This window comes from Mchenga conophoros, linkage group LG20, assembly GCF_057382185.1.
Source record: "Mchenga conophoros isolate Kocher_MC1m ecotype Shallow Benthic linkage group LG20, M_conophoros_male_GT1.1, whole genome shotgun sequence".
In the NCBI taxonomy this organism is placed as follows: Eukaryota; Metazoa; Chordata; class Actinopteri; order Cichliformes; family Cichlidae; genus Mchenga; species Mchenga conophoros.
In genome coordinates this window covers 15503608-15518878 of record NC_140545.1, presented here as the reverse complement: position 1 = coordinate 15518878, position 15271 = coordinate 15503608, and the positions used below count along the sequence as shown (strand labels likewise).

Sequence of the window (15271 nt, the reverse complement as noted above, 5' to 3'; positions counted from 1 at the left end):
GGAAAGTCTCTGCTTAGACTGCTGCCCCTGCAACCCAGACGGATAGGACCAGACTGATCACCAGACTACAAAAGGGTCCCCCCATCCACCCTGTTTCAACAAGAAGATCTTGTCACTGCGACAAGTCTGTTCCTGTAATTTTACATGCCTATCAGACTCCATTCTTCTTCACATCACTGTTTTTGTTGTTTACCACGTGTTTGTACCCACATTTGTACATTTGTTGTCCACTGTTTCTGTCTTCTGCACTCACCACCTGCTGCCATCCTCCTCATTGTTAATAGACACACAGCATACAATAGTTCCTCCTTTAGCCCTCAGGGCAAGCTGCAACAGTCCTCACTTACAACATCACAGCTGCAGGAATGTAGGGAAAACTTCAGTGACTCAGGAATGTTATGAGAAGAAATGTGAGACACTAAACAAGTGAAGATATTGCTTGAACAAATAAGGGTTGGTGTCTTTAAGTTGTTAAAGTTGCAGGATGGTGTAGAATAAGCAAGATGTAGTCAAAGTGCTGGATCTCTGTGTAGGCCTTCACAGCTGAAGTAATCCATGACATCGCTAGACCAGATCACAGATACCGACATGTCACAATTTATTATTGCTGTACAACAAACAGCACACACACAAAAACATCTCACATTTTTCTTATCATTGTTTCTCTCTGTTACACCCCAGCAATTTGAGCACAGGAGACGAAACCAAAGTGAAGGTGTTTTGACATGTTTTGCTAAATGTTCTATGCACGAAAGACTCAGATCATTTCATCTCAGTTTGATAACTTTTGATAAAAAACATTTTTTGTTATTTACTTGCTTGTGAAAATTTGTTTGTATTTGTGTGGCGTATATAAATTTGACACTGTTGAAGATGGGATGGTGTTTTTTTGTGTTTTTGTGTGTGGAGAACTAGAAATAAAAATGTTATTTTCCTTAAACAGTCAGTTAAAAGTCAAAACTCTCCTCTTCTCTCCCCTCCAGGGCCAAGTTCGCCAACAAGCAACTAATGACTGTGTTCAGCACCTCAGCAACCAGCTCAGGAGGCACCGGCGGCACCGTAACATTGCCAAGTCGCAGCAACATCAGGCAGCACTGAGACGTATTCGGCAGCTTCAACAAACAGTATGATTTTTGTTTCTTTTATTGACTTATTCATTTAATTTTTGGTTTGTGAAGACCCCTAATAGGAACAGCTCACCACTGTACTATGCCTCTTTATACTGAGGTGTTTCTGTTATTTAGCCTATGCTTACTGATATAAATTGCATGGAAAAATAAAAGAAACAGTCATTATTAGACTACAGCCTCCAATAAGACTCTGCAGTTGTATCAGGAGAGTTAAATAGCAGAGCATTACTAATGTCTACAGTTTTAGGCGTTTGTGGTCATGTGCACGTAGACCACTTTCCAAGTGGACGTCAGTTTGCCTAATTAAAAGCTTAACTGTCAAATCAATGATATCAGCACAAACTAGTCAACCTGAAAAAAGAGTGTGGGGGTAGTGGGTACAAGACCACCAACACTGGGACAGATTAAAGAACAGGAATCCCAAAAGAGTCAAAAACATAATGAAAAAGTATTCTTTATTATTTAATTTTAATATATCAGGTCTTGTATTAACAGATGGTAGACTGGAAGTCAAAACAGAGTTAAAGAAAGAATTACTGTTGGAATAGCAACGTGATAATAATACTGTTGTAATAACACTGATGGGGACACCGGTCAAGATGATTTACATTTATTTGGTAAGCTTTGGTAATTTTAAAAGTTGTTTTATGAGACTTTTTCATTCCACCGACCTTTAATTCAGAGCTGCTGGCAGGAAGTCAGTTATGTCAGTAAGAGGAAACAGAAAATAGCACAAGTATTGCATAAAGTAGAAGTGATAATAGGTCAAAAAGAAAGCCATGCTTTGGTGATGTGTCTTTGTTATTCAGCCGGATGTGAGGACCGTTCATAGAGAGCACACTCTCAGCCATATGGTGACATGGACAGGACCTGGTTTTTCCCGTGTTAAAGATGGCGCTGGTCTGGTTTTCACCATTGATAACATACCCTATCCCATGGAGTATGACATCATGATCCGCTATGAACCTGAGGTGTGTGAGTATGGAGAGAATATGATGTTTTTTGTTTAAAAAAAAAAAGCAAAAATAGAAGTAAAAGCCTTTTTCCTTTTGTGTGTAGTCTACAGAGAACTGGGAGGCTGTTGTTAGTATTACATCTGTAGAATTGCCCTCCAGTCTCCGGTGTGGAAACCTCCTACCTACTGAACAGCTCTACACTGTCACTTTGCCACACCACAACAGGTAACAGGACCTGAATGAATGCATGCGAGTGTGCATGGGGTTTGCATGTAATCCAGAGAGGGAGCCATCACAGCCAGTATGTTTGCAGGATTTGTTCAGGAAAAATTGCATCATTACATTGTTGTAACTGTAACTTGCTCTCAGTCAGGCTTATTCCACTATACCAGGGGTCGGCAACCTGCGGCTCTTTAGTCCTTATAGTGCGGCTCCGCGTGGTTTGGGAAAATAAATTAGTAATAAACAAGTATTTAGCTGAAGTGGATTTTATTTATGTTAGTTCTTTTTTAACTTGTAGTTCTAAATTGGAAGATTATTGTGATATTGAAATATAAAAATAAAATAATATTCTATTATTTTTTCATCGCTCAAAATAAGCGTCACACTCGCGGAAGCCGGTATAACGCCGTGCATTTATCCAGACTTTCAACCCCAGGTAGGCCAATTATGGATCTTCGGATCCATATTGTGTCAGCAGCTGTTCTCCACCGTGAACTATGTTAAAACCAAACACCGCTCACGCCTCACAGATGACAGCTTACAGTCACTTCACTGTGCGCAGAGGTTCAGGAGCAGAAGTGCCATTGTAAACATATCACAGCAGACCCGACGATGTTTGCATGAACACGCTTTTCAGCATCTCTTTATTGACCACTTTTCACACACAGTTGCTGTACGCATACAGCCGGCTGTAGCTTTTCAGCTCACAGCCCGACACATACCAACACAACAGCACAGATAGCACGGACGTTAAGGCGGCGAGGCGTGATTGCGGGTGCCGCTCAGGTGCGTCCGCCTCCCCTGCAGCGGCGCAGCAGACCACGCCCCGCCACACACCTTAAACTGGTAAAATACATATTTAGGTAGAATTTTGCAAACATTTATTTTTCTTTTTTGAGCAGCATAGTGCTTTTTTTCCAATTATTTTTTAAAAGCCAGGTCCAAAAGCCCAAAGGCGATATAAGGATGGCGGCTCACAGCAGTTTTTGTTTGCTACATGGATCATTTTAGTTCAGCTGGGTGTCTTTCCTTTTGTTATATTTCTTTAAGAGTTCAAAATATGTTAATTACATAAATAAAATGTAATTTCCTCTGTAGCACTTCATGGATTTCATAAGCAACACACCTTAGTTGTTCACACAGAGCATAAGAGTAAAACACTATATATACACAATGTTATCTTCATTTTAGATGTCAAAAAGTATTTGCGGCTCCCAGTGTTTTCTTTTGCGTGGAAACCAGGTCCAAATGGCTCTTTGGGCGTTAAAGGTTGCTGACCCCTGCACTTTACCCTCCTGCAGTTTTTGGGACAGTAAGTTTCAGGACTCTAATAAGCAACCATCACTTTAGAAATAAACAGCAGCACAGAGCGCCCACTCATTGATAAAATAATTAACCGCAATTAAAATTGTTTATTTTCCAACACTGTGCGCTAAATCACCAGATTAACAATTTTCTGTCATTTTTACAGCTATGTTGCATTTTACTGGTATATTTTTATAATCTTTATAGACTTTATCACCATTTGATAACATCTCTGTAGTGGGTGACACTCGCAGGGATCATTTTCTGTGGGATAAAATTTATATTCCTTTGGAGGAAGGTCAGCACTTTAGACTGATGACTGCAGAGTCAAAGTCATAATTCTTCATTTATTTGTATAGAGAAACAGAGGAAACATAAACAGGGTATAAGTTAAAATGCTCAAAACTGAAATGGTTTAGCTTTTCTGCTGAAAAGCATTTCAGAGTTTTAACTCATCTGGAACTAAGACCCTGCCCGGATCTGGCACTTCAACCGGAGCATATCACAGCTTCCTTTCTCTCCCGCAGTGGATCTGTCAGCTAAAACCAATTAGTAAAGTGAGACCAAAACACAGACGCAGGAGTTACAGCAAATATGGGTAGCTCAAGTCAACCCTGGTATAAAATGCTTGTTCTAAAAAACAACAGGAAGCAAACTGGCATGGTACTGTTCTGTAGTTTACTTTCATATTGGGTGTTTTCTAGTCACTAAAAGCTGTTTTAACTGCACAGCACTAAGCCCTGTTATTGATCTCATTTGCCATGCTGTTTTCAGAGAGAACCACATTTATAAAACCAAGGCTCACACTGTGTTATTTTGATTAGCATCTATCTCTCTCCCTCATGCTCTCTCATCAAATCTGCAAATTTCTTACATTGTTTTCTAATTTTCTGCTTTTAAAAGTCTTTGCTTAGAAATTAACACATTGTTAGTGTTAGTCACCAGAACTTTCTACTCCTATCAGTGCATTTATTGTGATTGTGACCCAATGCTAATTTGTCCTACTTAGTAGATTTGACTCTAAAACTTCATATGCTGTCATAATAACTTCAAGGCACAAATATGCCGACATAGCTGGACCTTTGTGAATGTGCCTGTGAATGACAACCACGATTTGTCACTTCACAGGCTTTGTTAATGTTGCCTCTCCACACATGAAATGAGAGTGGAAAGTAAAAGTAAGATAAAGTATAAAATATATCTATCATTACATGTTCTTTCATGTTCAATGTGTTCTTACAGATACATCCAGATGCCCAGACCATTTTGTTTTGAGCCCAGCAATCGTTACGTGGTTACAATCAGGTTCCAGCGTCATGGCGCCACACACAGACATCTCACTGCCTTCATTCTTATTGACTCGGTGAGCTAAGACTGGAAGCCTTCCCCTTTCATTATGCCCTTCTCATTCAGAAGTGCTGGAAGTTGACATCACCATGGCTTAGTGGGCTTTGGCTGTGCTTTTACTAGTATGGCTGTTAAGTCTGAACATGGTCCAATTGAGCTGCAGCAGTGGGTGGCCTGTGGGGGTGTTGCTTGGTGTTTTGCACCATCACATTTCCCCCTAGTGGTGGGACAATCCAATTGCAGTAACAGAAGTTGCGAAATGATTGTACATATAATAATAATAATAATATACATTTTGATTTAAGAACTTAAGATCATTTTCTTATCATTCCTGTTTACATTAATTGATGTAGCTGTCTCAAAGCTTTCTTTTTTCGCCCAATAGCTGGTATTGATCCCTAAATACATGGAGCTTCCTGGGTTTCAAGGTAACACACCAGAGTCAGAGCAGCGTCAGGAGGAGATGATCCGCTACATGTGTCTTGATTCCTTTATGATCACTCCGATGCCTGCACTGGCTGAGATGTGCTCTAAACTCATCTGCAGTATTTCTTCCATTATTCACGACGGTGCCCTGCGTAAGTAGACACAAAAACACGAGGATGACAAATCCATTCAAACTCAGCACTGTTTTAAATGATAAACATTTCCTTTTGTGTATTCCATTTATTCATATCTGCTGTATCCAGCCTGTGAGTGTGACCCTCAGGGCTCCCTCAGCGGTGAGTGTGACGTAGTGGGAGGTCAGTGCCGTTGTAAACCCAACGTGATTGGCAGGCGCTGTGACCAGTGTGCCCCGGGGACCTACGGCTTCGGTGTGAGCGGCTGCACTGGTGAGTCTGCCCACTGATCAGCTCAGTCTGTCATATAGTTCTGTTTATAAAACTGTGATTTCACACAGTAATCTACAGCACAATAAATCACTTTATAGTGTTGTAGGTTTAACTTGAAATTACATAGATTTTAAACTTTACAAACTCTAAACGTGTTTTACTTTGAAAGCTGAAACCTGAATCCTCTTATTTACAAAAGTCTTCAGTCCCCTCTCTAAATATATATACATTCTTGAGCTACTTGCTCATGAGCGTTCTCTTGGTTTCAGTCTTTTCTGATTTTCACTGTGAGCAGCTGTCTGTGCACTTGTAGCCTGATGCTGAAATGATAACTGTTAATTCATTTCTACCTAAAAATACACAACAAATTTCTGCAGCACGGTGAGGTTTGTAAGAGCAGCAAGAACTGCGCAACAAGCTTGTTCATTTGATTTGGGAGTTCAAGGTCATCCTCTTCAAGTGATTTTACACAAGCGATCCTTGGGGACCTGAGACACCACACAAAACTCACTGACATTCACAGACCTAAAATGACGACTGTTAAATAATCACTGGCAGTATGAAGTGGGCAGGTCCTAAAGTTTAAAGTTTCACAACTTCTAAGGATACCACTGATTAACACAGGGGTGGGCAAAGTCCACGAGGGCCGGTGTCCCTGCAGGTTTTAGATGTGTCCTCAAACCAACACAGCTGATTTAAATGGCTAAATTAGCTCCTCACCATGTCCTGAAGTTCTCCAGAGGCCTGGTAACGAACTAATCATGTGATTCAGGTGTGTTGACCCAAGGTGAGATCTAAAACCTGCAGGGACACCGGCCCTCGGCCCTCGTGGACTGAGATTGTCCACCCCTGGATTAACATATAGCAGAGTGTTAAGTGCATTACAGAGTTACCTAGGCAACCAGAGCCCAGAATGTTCCCTATAGTTCGATGACATTATAAATCGCTTCGTGTGTGAATGCCCTTTATATACTTTTACTTGTAGAAATAGAGCCAGGAAAGGTGTTTTTTCTCTGTAACTATAAAGCACTGTCTAAGAAAATCATTTTGAAGGTCAGATGCATTCAGTGGCTGTTTCCTAACTTCTGTTTCAGCTGTAATTTTCTTTTATTTTCTTTTTCCCTGCTCATGAGCTGTTTTGCAAAATAAACATTGTCATAAATCCATTTATTACTCAGGCTCGTTTTCCCCGTCAGGGAGAAATACAATCACCCTGACATGGTTTTGTTGGTTTTACTGACATTGTGTTCGAGGCCATGTGCACAAACGCACACCTAGAATGAATTGTAGGTTAAATGATGAGACATGTAGACATGAAATATGTAAATCACATGTGCGACTGTAAAAATGGGCTCACATACTCTGTTCTGTATTAACGAAGCTACTTATTTAACTTGCTGTTTTCTTTCTTTTAGGAGATACAAATCAGGGCCATTTAGAATAATAATAATGATCATAAGTTTTCTAAGCAAGATTAAATGTTCAACATAAAGCAAATCAGAGAAAAGCTTATAAAGTGACACATTTGCTCGTTCTAATGGGAAAAAGAAGAAACTTTAAAGAGTCGGTTTATACACACACGTTCATGTAAATATGAGTGTGACTCATTGGTAAGGCAGCTGTATTTTTAAATATATATAAATATATATATTCATGTTTGGGGGAAAAACAAAATATAACCCTCTAAACTCCCCTACCCAGCCTGTGACTGCCACTCCGACGGCTCATTGAGCCACCAGTGTGACCCAGTTACAGGCCAGTGTCAGTGCAGACAAGGAGCCACAGGGCGGCAGTGCTCTGACTGTCAGCCGGGCCAGTGGGGCTTCCCCAGCTGCACCCCCTGTCAGTGTAACGGCCATGCAGACCTCTGCGATCCCCGCACGGGAGAATGCCGAGGCTGCAGGGACTTCACAGCAGGACATCTCTGTGAGCGGTAAGGAAAATTCAGTGCCACACTTCACACTTCAGCTCCTTTGTCCGAGTGATCAAATTGAAAGCAAATCTTTTATCTCATTTTGTTCCAGTTGCATGGACACGTTCTTTGGAAACCCAGCACTTGGATCAGGGCAGCACTGCCGGCCCTGCCCCTGCCCAAATAACCCCAACTCCGATAACTTCAATGCGTTATCTTGTCAGGTTGACCACACCTCTGATCAGATCATGTGTAACTGCAAACAGGGCTACATGGGTGAGCGCTGGTTCATACTGGTTCATTCATCCATGTTTGACTGACAGCACTGTGCTGTCAAGTAAATGAAAACGACTTGTATCTTTATTCCAACTTTTCTCTCGTAGGTCTTCGGTGTGACCAGTGTGCCCCTGGTTACTATGGTAACCCTGAGCAACCTGGCGGACAGTGCTTTCCATGTGAGTGCAACGGCAACATAGACACCCAGGATCCTGAGTCATGTGATCCCAGGACTGGCGAGTGCATCAAGTGCCTGTACCACACTGACGGCCCGTCTTGCGCCCAGTGTCAAATCAGTTACTATGGCAACGCTTTGGCCCACGATTGCAGACGTGAGTGATGACAAAGTCACTGGATTACATAATCTTTAAAAAAAAAAACGTGGGTGTGTGATTTATGTTTTTTTTCTCTGCACACCTGTTCCTGTTCTTAGGCTGTACCTGTGTGACTGCTGGTACCCTACAGTCTGCTTGCAGCGATGGACACTGTGACTGTGATCGGCAGACTGGAGCCTGTCTCTGCAGGGAGCATGTGGTAGGCCATAACTGTGACCAGTGTGCACCTAACTACTGGAACTTCGGTCAGGATCAGGGCTGTGAGCCGTGTAATTGCAACTCGCAGCACGCTCTGGGAACTCACTGCAACATGGTGAGGATGATTGCAAGCTTCTGTCTAAAGAGGGCCTCAGATGTGCTTTTTGATATGCTTGTTGTGTACCTGTATTGGACCAGTTTGTGTGCTCTTCAGTTCACAGGCCAGTGTCACTGTCATTCAGGCTTTGGAGGTAAACAATGCACCGAGTGTGAGCTGTTCCACTGGGGAGATCCACGGGAGCAGTGCCACGGTAAATCACACTGTGACTTTTATGAACGCCATGTAACGTCTTACATCACAGGTGGTTTTTTCTGAGCATGATGAGTGTGAACAATAATAATTCATAATCATTCAATGAAGAATATAATACATTTGTGTTCCACACATTGCTTTCAGATTAAATGGGATCAAAACAAATTGCTGCTAAATTACTAAATTGACAGTCAGATTTAAAATCACCCTCTTCAAAAAATAGGCGGCCAGTTTCACAAAGTCACCCGTGATGGGCTATAATTTATTTGCACAAAGATCGCGTGAAACCACTTCAACATTTCAGACTAGGTTGCCACAACAGTTAGAGTAAATACCAAACATTACGACAGATTACAAGTTTGAAATGCAGCATGAAATATAAACTCTATAGCTTACCCAGGAGACACACAGTACATAGGGACATGTTACACCAGTAACATCAGTGATCCACTCTTTACCAAGAAATATATTAATCAAACAGTTAAATTAGTCCTTCAAACATTTCGGCTTCTGTAACCAGAGCTGAGTATTTTGGTGTGTTTGGTTGTTTGTTCTTAAATGTGTTTTTTAAAAATCTTGTTTTACACTAAATTCATACTTACTTATTATCCTCAAGAGCCGATGCTTTGTGCAACGTCTGGATTTTAGGGATCTGTTTCACCTGTGCTGGTTAGATCTACAGCTTGGTCAGCATCTGCGGTTATGTCTGAAAGTTTCTGGACAGTTGTGTTTGTTTCCAGCTGTGACTCAGTACACCTCAATGCAGGTTTGAAAACAAAAGAAAAGATGCCATTACATTGCAGACTGTCATTTCATTTCAAGACAATAATCAATAATATTGTGCTAACCTTTGAAAGGATACACCTTAAACCACCTGGAAAGCATTTCTTCCTCACATCACCCCGCAGTCATTCGCGACTTTTGTCTTCCTTGGATATTTGGGTCTTTTCATGTTGATGTGCTCACCGGTGTATTCTTCTTTTCTCAAGTAGTGTTCAAACTCTCGCTGTTTGATGGATTTACGTTGCATTTTTGCACCCGAACAATCATGTGGCAAGAAAGAAACAACTCCCACTTATCCATGAAACAACTTTTGAGATTTTCCGCATCTGAAAATAGGGGACTGTGTATTAAAAAAAAAAAAAACCTCAATGGTTAAAATATTATTGTTCAACACGATGAATTTAACCTGACAGTTGCTTCTTTATCGAAGTATTTTGTAGAGAGTGCTTTATAATAAGATGTCATCTTAGGACTGGTTTTATTTTATTTCTTTTCTTTTCTCCAGTGCTCTTCTTTATGATTATTCCCAGTTTTGCTTTAATATAACCTAAATGCAGTATTTAGTGATATGAGGTGTGGTTACAAGTATTTTATTTAGAGGTTCTGTTTATTTCTCTCTCTCCTCTACTTAGAATGCAACTGTAACCCAGAGGGCACAGAGATTGCCCAGTGTGACAGATTAACGGGTGCGTGTGAATGCCGGGAAGGAGCCGCGGGACTGCAGTGCAACCAGTGCGCTCGTGGTTTCACCGGCATCTTCCCAAAATGCATCCAGTGTCACCCGTGCTTCCAGCTCTGGGATGACGCCCTGTGCCAGATTAGAAGGGACCTGGATCACATCCAGTCCAGAGTGCAGGAGATCCTGAAGGGTGGCATCACACCGGGAGCTGGGGACGCACGCATCAAAGAACTGGAAGGGAAGCTGAAGCAGGTGAAGGATCTGATCATTACGCAGGACAGGGACAGGGTCTACCAGCTCATTGGCCAGAGCATCGATGACCTCAGGTGAGGAAATAGCAGCATGTCGTTTGGTGTTTCTCATCAGCTACTTTATTATATTTTAAGAACATCCTGTATGTGTTTCAGGGCTGAGATTGCCCTCACTGATGGGCGTCTGATGGCCATGGGCCAAGAGCTGAATACGACAGCAGAAACAGACAGGGCACTCCGACACACGCTGGATAACATGGAAAAAGAGCTGCGGGACCTCAACACCACTGTGACTGACAAACAGAAGCTGCTTGAACTGTTCGGCTCAGGGTTTGCAGGTAATTTGTTGCCATCAGAGGCACAAATGAAAACCTTGAACATGTCACATGAAGCCTCGCTGCTGTAAATACAGGAAGCAGACTAAATCCATATCCAGTAGCAGAGTAGGTTTTATACGTTGCTTTTAAAAAGCTGCTGGTGTCTCTCACAGATCAGTTTGAGAAAGTGAAGCAGTACTATCAGGAATCGCTGCAGGCTGAGATGAAATGCAACGCTTCAGTGTTTGGTCCTATGAGTCCTGTGGAAGAGTCAAATAAGACCAGAGCGCGCACAGAAGACCTGCTGGATGAAATTGAAAACAGCATTAACCGTAATGTGGCTGCTCACAACAAGTCACTCAGCGACCTACAAAAACAAGCTCACGACCTCCATAAACAGGTCAATCAGCTGAGCGACCAGGTAAGCAGTGTGCTATAATAAAAAAATGTATGTTGGGTTAGGGTTATGTATGTACCCTAACCATGACCTCAACTAGATTAGACAACATTCATTGAAAGAGAATGGCAAGTGGAATAAGCGTAGATCTAAGCCTCAGAATTTGGAGTAGGGAAGGCCTCAGCGAGGAGTACTTTCAGGAGACTGTATAAGGTGACAATTCTGAACTCCAGATACGTTTTCTCTAATTAAAAGAATCCATGCCAGAAAAAGAAACTTGTTCTGTCATTCTGAGGTAGAAAAACTGACAAAGTGAAAATGAGATTAAAGCTTAGGCATTAGGCATCTAATATTGTAAATTCATAAAAAGTGGAGTTTTCTTAATAATATCAACATGTTCTACCTGTTAAAAAAAGAGAAGTTTACTCAAAAAAAAAGGAAAAAACCTCACTGATGTGTTTTTAAACATGCAACATGCCAAGTTTGTTTATGAACATTGTGAAACATCTGCAAAAAACAGTGTTGGAATTTTATGCTGGCAGTGACATCTAGTGGAAAAGCCAAATCAGCTCATGATTAAAGGATTAAGTAGAAATTGAAAATGGTTTTCCATCACTGATTGGTGAGTATGTTTTAATTGTGACAGTCCCTGATGTGCAAACGTAGCAGCAGTGGGGTTTTTTTTTTCAGAGCCTTAAAAACATTATTTAAAATACATGGCATTTTGTCATGTATCGTATTTTTACAAATTAGATCGCACACACACATTATGATGTCACTGCATTTCTTTGCTGATGGTAGTCTGCAAATTAAGGTATTTATTTGCAGGCTTTTAAGAAAATTAAGATATTTCCAGTGAGTCTGAGAATGCTGACACACGTCTGTTGTCTCCACTGACAACTATAGAGTGAAGCTGTCTACTTGCACTGTATTTTTGTTTGTTTATTAAGAGTATCTTGCAGTAGGGAAATTAAAATATTTGGTTTTTATATTTTTATATTGATAACAAAACTGCATTTAAGTCTTGCTGTCCAGCGTTGAAGTCTTATCCCACTAACTCAGTCAGTGCATGGTGCCATCTTTAAGGTGTGTGGCGGTCACAGCAATAACAGCGTCAATGGCAGTTGCCCAGACAGTCAGTGTGGTGGTGCCGGCTGCCATGACAATCAGGGAAACCATGTATGTGGAGGAGTGGGATGCAGCGGGACTGTGGGCACATCTGTAGCTGCGCTGAATGACACCAGGAACGTTACAGACAGTCTGAACACTGCCAGTAAGGAGCTGCAGAAAGTCTCCAAAAAGGTGCTCGCAGTATCCGTAGTTTAGCCTCATATGAGTGAAATATTTCTTTGATCTGACTCTTGATTTCTTGTGTCCAGCTCCAGGACATAGCTGCTATGACACAAAAACTGAAGAACCAGACGATAAACACGCTGGAAAAAGCCAACAAGTTGAGCAAGGAGCTTAAAGAAAGCAATAAGAACCTGACAGAGTTCATTGAGAAAATTAAAAACTTTCTCACTGGTATGTGGATGATATTGCTTCAATGTCTAAATGTAACTTGATGCTTCCTGCATTTGCACTCCTTTTGTCCCTGTCCTCTCTTGTACTGCCCAGAGGAGGGAGCCGACCCAGAGAGCATAGAGAAAGTGGCTCAGGAGGTCTTGTCGATCACACTGCCACTGAACAGGACCGTTCTGGACAAAATGATCGCGCAGATAAAGGAAAGTCTTTCCAACATCAGCAATATTGAGGGGATTGTAAATCAAACCACACTGCACACCACTAAAGTCAAGGAGCTTCTTGACGCAGCTAAAGAGGCCAAGTGAGTTATCATTTTTGTTTTGTTTTGAAATTAAGGACCACATTTCCCATAAGCCAGCTTGCTGAAAGTTAAACTGTGACTGCATATAAAAGATGAATGTTGCCTTCAGCAGAAGGCAGTTAAGATTCCCGCTGGACCACGAGAAACAGACTGTTGTAGGGGGCTGCACCAATAAGCTGAAGGCTGCTCAGTATTTCAAATTGATTAATTTGATCTCTTTATATGCTTATTGGTGCCCCCCTCTACAACAGCCCTCTAAAACTCTCCTGCTCCTGCCACCCCTGCTCCAAGGCTATGTTTGTTACACCTGCATTCTGTGGCTACACTATTATCATCCATACCCTACAACATGAATTTTGGTTTCGGATATTGTCTTTCTTGTTGTTATTAAAGTTCAAATAGGATATCCACACATCTATCCTTTTTCCTTGGGTTCAGCTGGCACCAGGCAAACCATGGCATTAATAGGCTGTGTATAATTAAGCCTTATTAAATGCACTGAACATGCATTTATTAAGCAGAGCTGTAGGAAAAAGGTTTTCTCTCTGACTAATTTTTGGTGCTATTGTGCAGGAGGCGAGCAGAGGAAGTGAAAGACATGACCAATATTACCAAGGAGGCGTTAAAAGCATCTGGAAAGGCCATAGAGAAAGCACAGGCTGCCCTGAAAGAAGCCCACAACAACCTGAACAGCACAAGAAACGCTACTGCTGAGGTACAGAATCTTGGAACATGTAAATTTACAGGTTTCACATATTTTCTGTAATCTACCTCCCCAATGAGCACTTTTGTTCATTTCACTTCAGTTTTATTTATATAGCCCAAAATCACAAAAACAGTTGCATTAAGGTGCTTTTATATGGTAAGGTAAAAATACAATAATAGAGGGAAAACCTCATCAGACGACTTATGATGAAGCATGTGGTGACAGTGGGAAGGAAAAACTCCCTTTTAACGGTAAAGCTCCAGTAGAACAAATGACTGGTTGGGGTGAGCGGTGGGATACAGGAAAAAAGGCACAATGTGGTTCCCATAACTCTTTCCTTCTTCATGTCTCATTTTTTCCAGGTGGAGGGAAAGCTGGTGAGCCTAGACGCCAAGCAGATGGATGTCATGATGCGTTTAATGAACCTCTCCAAGGAGGTGGAAGCTCTGAAGAACAAGACGGAGCAGAACAGACAGATGGCAATCGAGGCTAAAGCACTGGCCGACAATGCCACTGACCTAACATCTTCACTGGAGCAGGTGAGGCTGTTGGTGGAGTTTGGACCAAACTTATTGAATAAATAAATAAATAAATATATATATATATATATATATATATATTTATATATATATATATATATATATATATATATATATATATATATATAAATTCTTGAATAAAACGATTGCATCATCTGCCAGAGCCTCAACAACACAGAGAAACAGTATCGTGAGCTGCAGATGAAGATCGAGTCTCTTGGTGGGGTGTCTGGAGGTCTGAAGGACATCAACCAGAGGGTCAAAGATCTCAAAGAGGATGCAGAGAAATGGCTCAAGAATGCCACCAGTGGGATAAGAGAACTGGACGGTAAGTTCATATGGCTGCTCTCAGTGTTGACTTTGTTCTTCAGGTGAGCTACATACAGCACATTGTGACCGTAGTGCGCGACTTGACCAGAAATTGCCTGTAAAGAAGTCTCCCGTGTTAAACTACCACCGTTTAAATAATGTGCCATTGTTCATAGTGTACAAAAGACTCTGACTAGATGGCACAGTCATGTAATAACTTGCAGCTGTCACTGCAGCAAGATTCATAACATAACACATGATGTCACAGATGAGGATGAGATGAGTAGAGTTACACTGTTAATATTCATAAAATATTCCAAGATAAAGATCAGTTCCTTTCACAGGATCCGTGGATGTGCTGTAACAGGCACTAAATGACTAAAAGTAAGTGATAGAAATGAAACAATATCATTATATGTGGGCAGGATAGAAATGCAGAGAAACATTAAAAACATCAAAGCAGAGAATTCACAGTTCAAATCAGTGAAAATCAAGTGAGCGTTTCTGCCTTGGAACTAGTTTTAAGTCCTATATTAATTTAGGATAGAGCTATTACTGATATGTTTATTGTGTACTGTATGGTTTAACAATCGCATCTGCAGATTTGGCATAGATTTTTGGCTCTAAACAAACAACTA

The 15271-nt window shown here is 41.2% G+C and overlaps 1 protein-coding gene across 2 annotated transcripts in view; it reads left to right on the top strand.

Moving 5' to 3' along the window:
• lamb2l (laminin, beta 2-like) overlaps positions 1-15271 on the top strand; it is a 63112-nt gene that overhangs the window by 47145 nt on the left and 696 nt on the right. For both annotated transcript variants that reach the window (XM_085261082.1, XM_085261081.1), the window contains exons 15-34: positions 984-1124; positions 1940-2101; positions 2190-2311; positions 4856-4976; positions 5346-5538; positions 5650-5793; positions 7495-7726; positions 7818-7981; positions 8089-8313; positions 8415-8629; positions 8729-8825; positions 10243-10615; positions 10697-10878; positions 11031-11278; positions 12341-12556; positions 12634-12778; positions 12872-13079; positions 13653-13794; positions 14148-14324; positions 14487-14652. In XM_085261082.1, the coding sequence (XP_085117208.1) occupies positions 984-1124; positions 1940-2101; positions 2190-2311; positions 4856-4976; positions 5346-5538; positions 5650-5793; positions 7495-7726; positions 7818-7981; positions 8089-8313; positions 8415-8629; positions 8729-8825; positions 10243-10615; positions 10697-10878; positions 11031-11278; positions 12341-12556; positions 12634-12778; positions 12872-13079; positions 13653-13794; positions 14148-14324; positions 14487-14652 (3673 nt within the window). The remainder of the gene's footprint in view (positions 1-983; positions 1125-1939; positions 2102-2189; positions 2312-4855; positions 4977-5345; positions 5539-5649; positions 5794-7494; positions 7727-7817; positions 7982-8088; positions 8314-8414; positions 8630-8728; positions 8826-10242; positions 10616-10696; positions 10879-11030; positions 11279-12340; positions 12557-12633; positions 12779-12871; positions 13080-13652; positions 13795-14147; positions 14325-14486; positions 14653-15271) is intronic.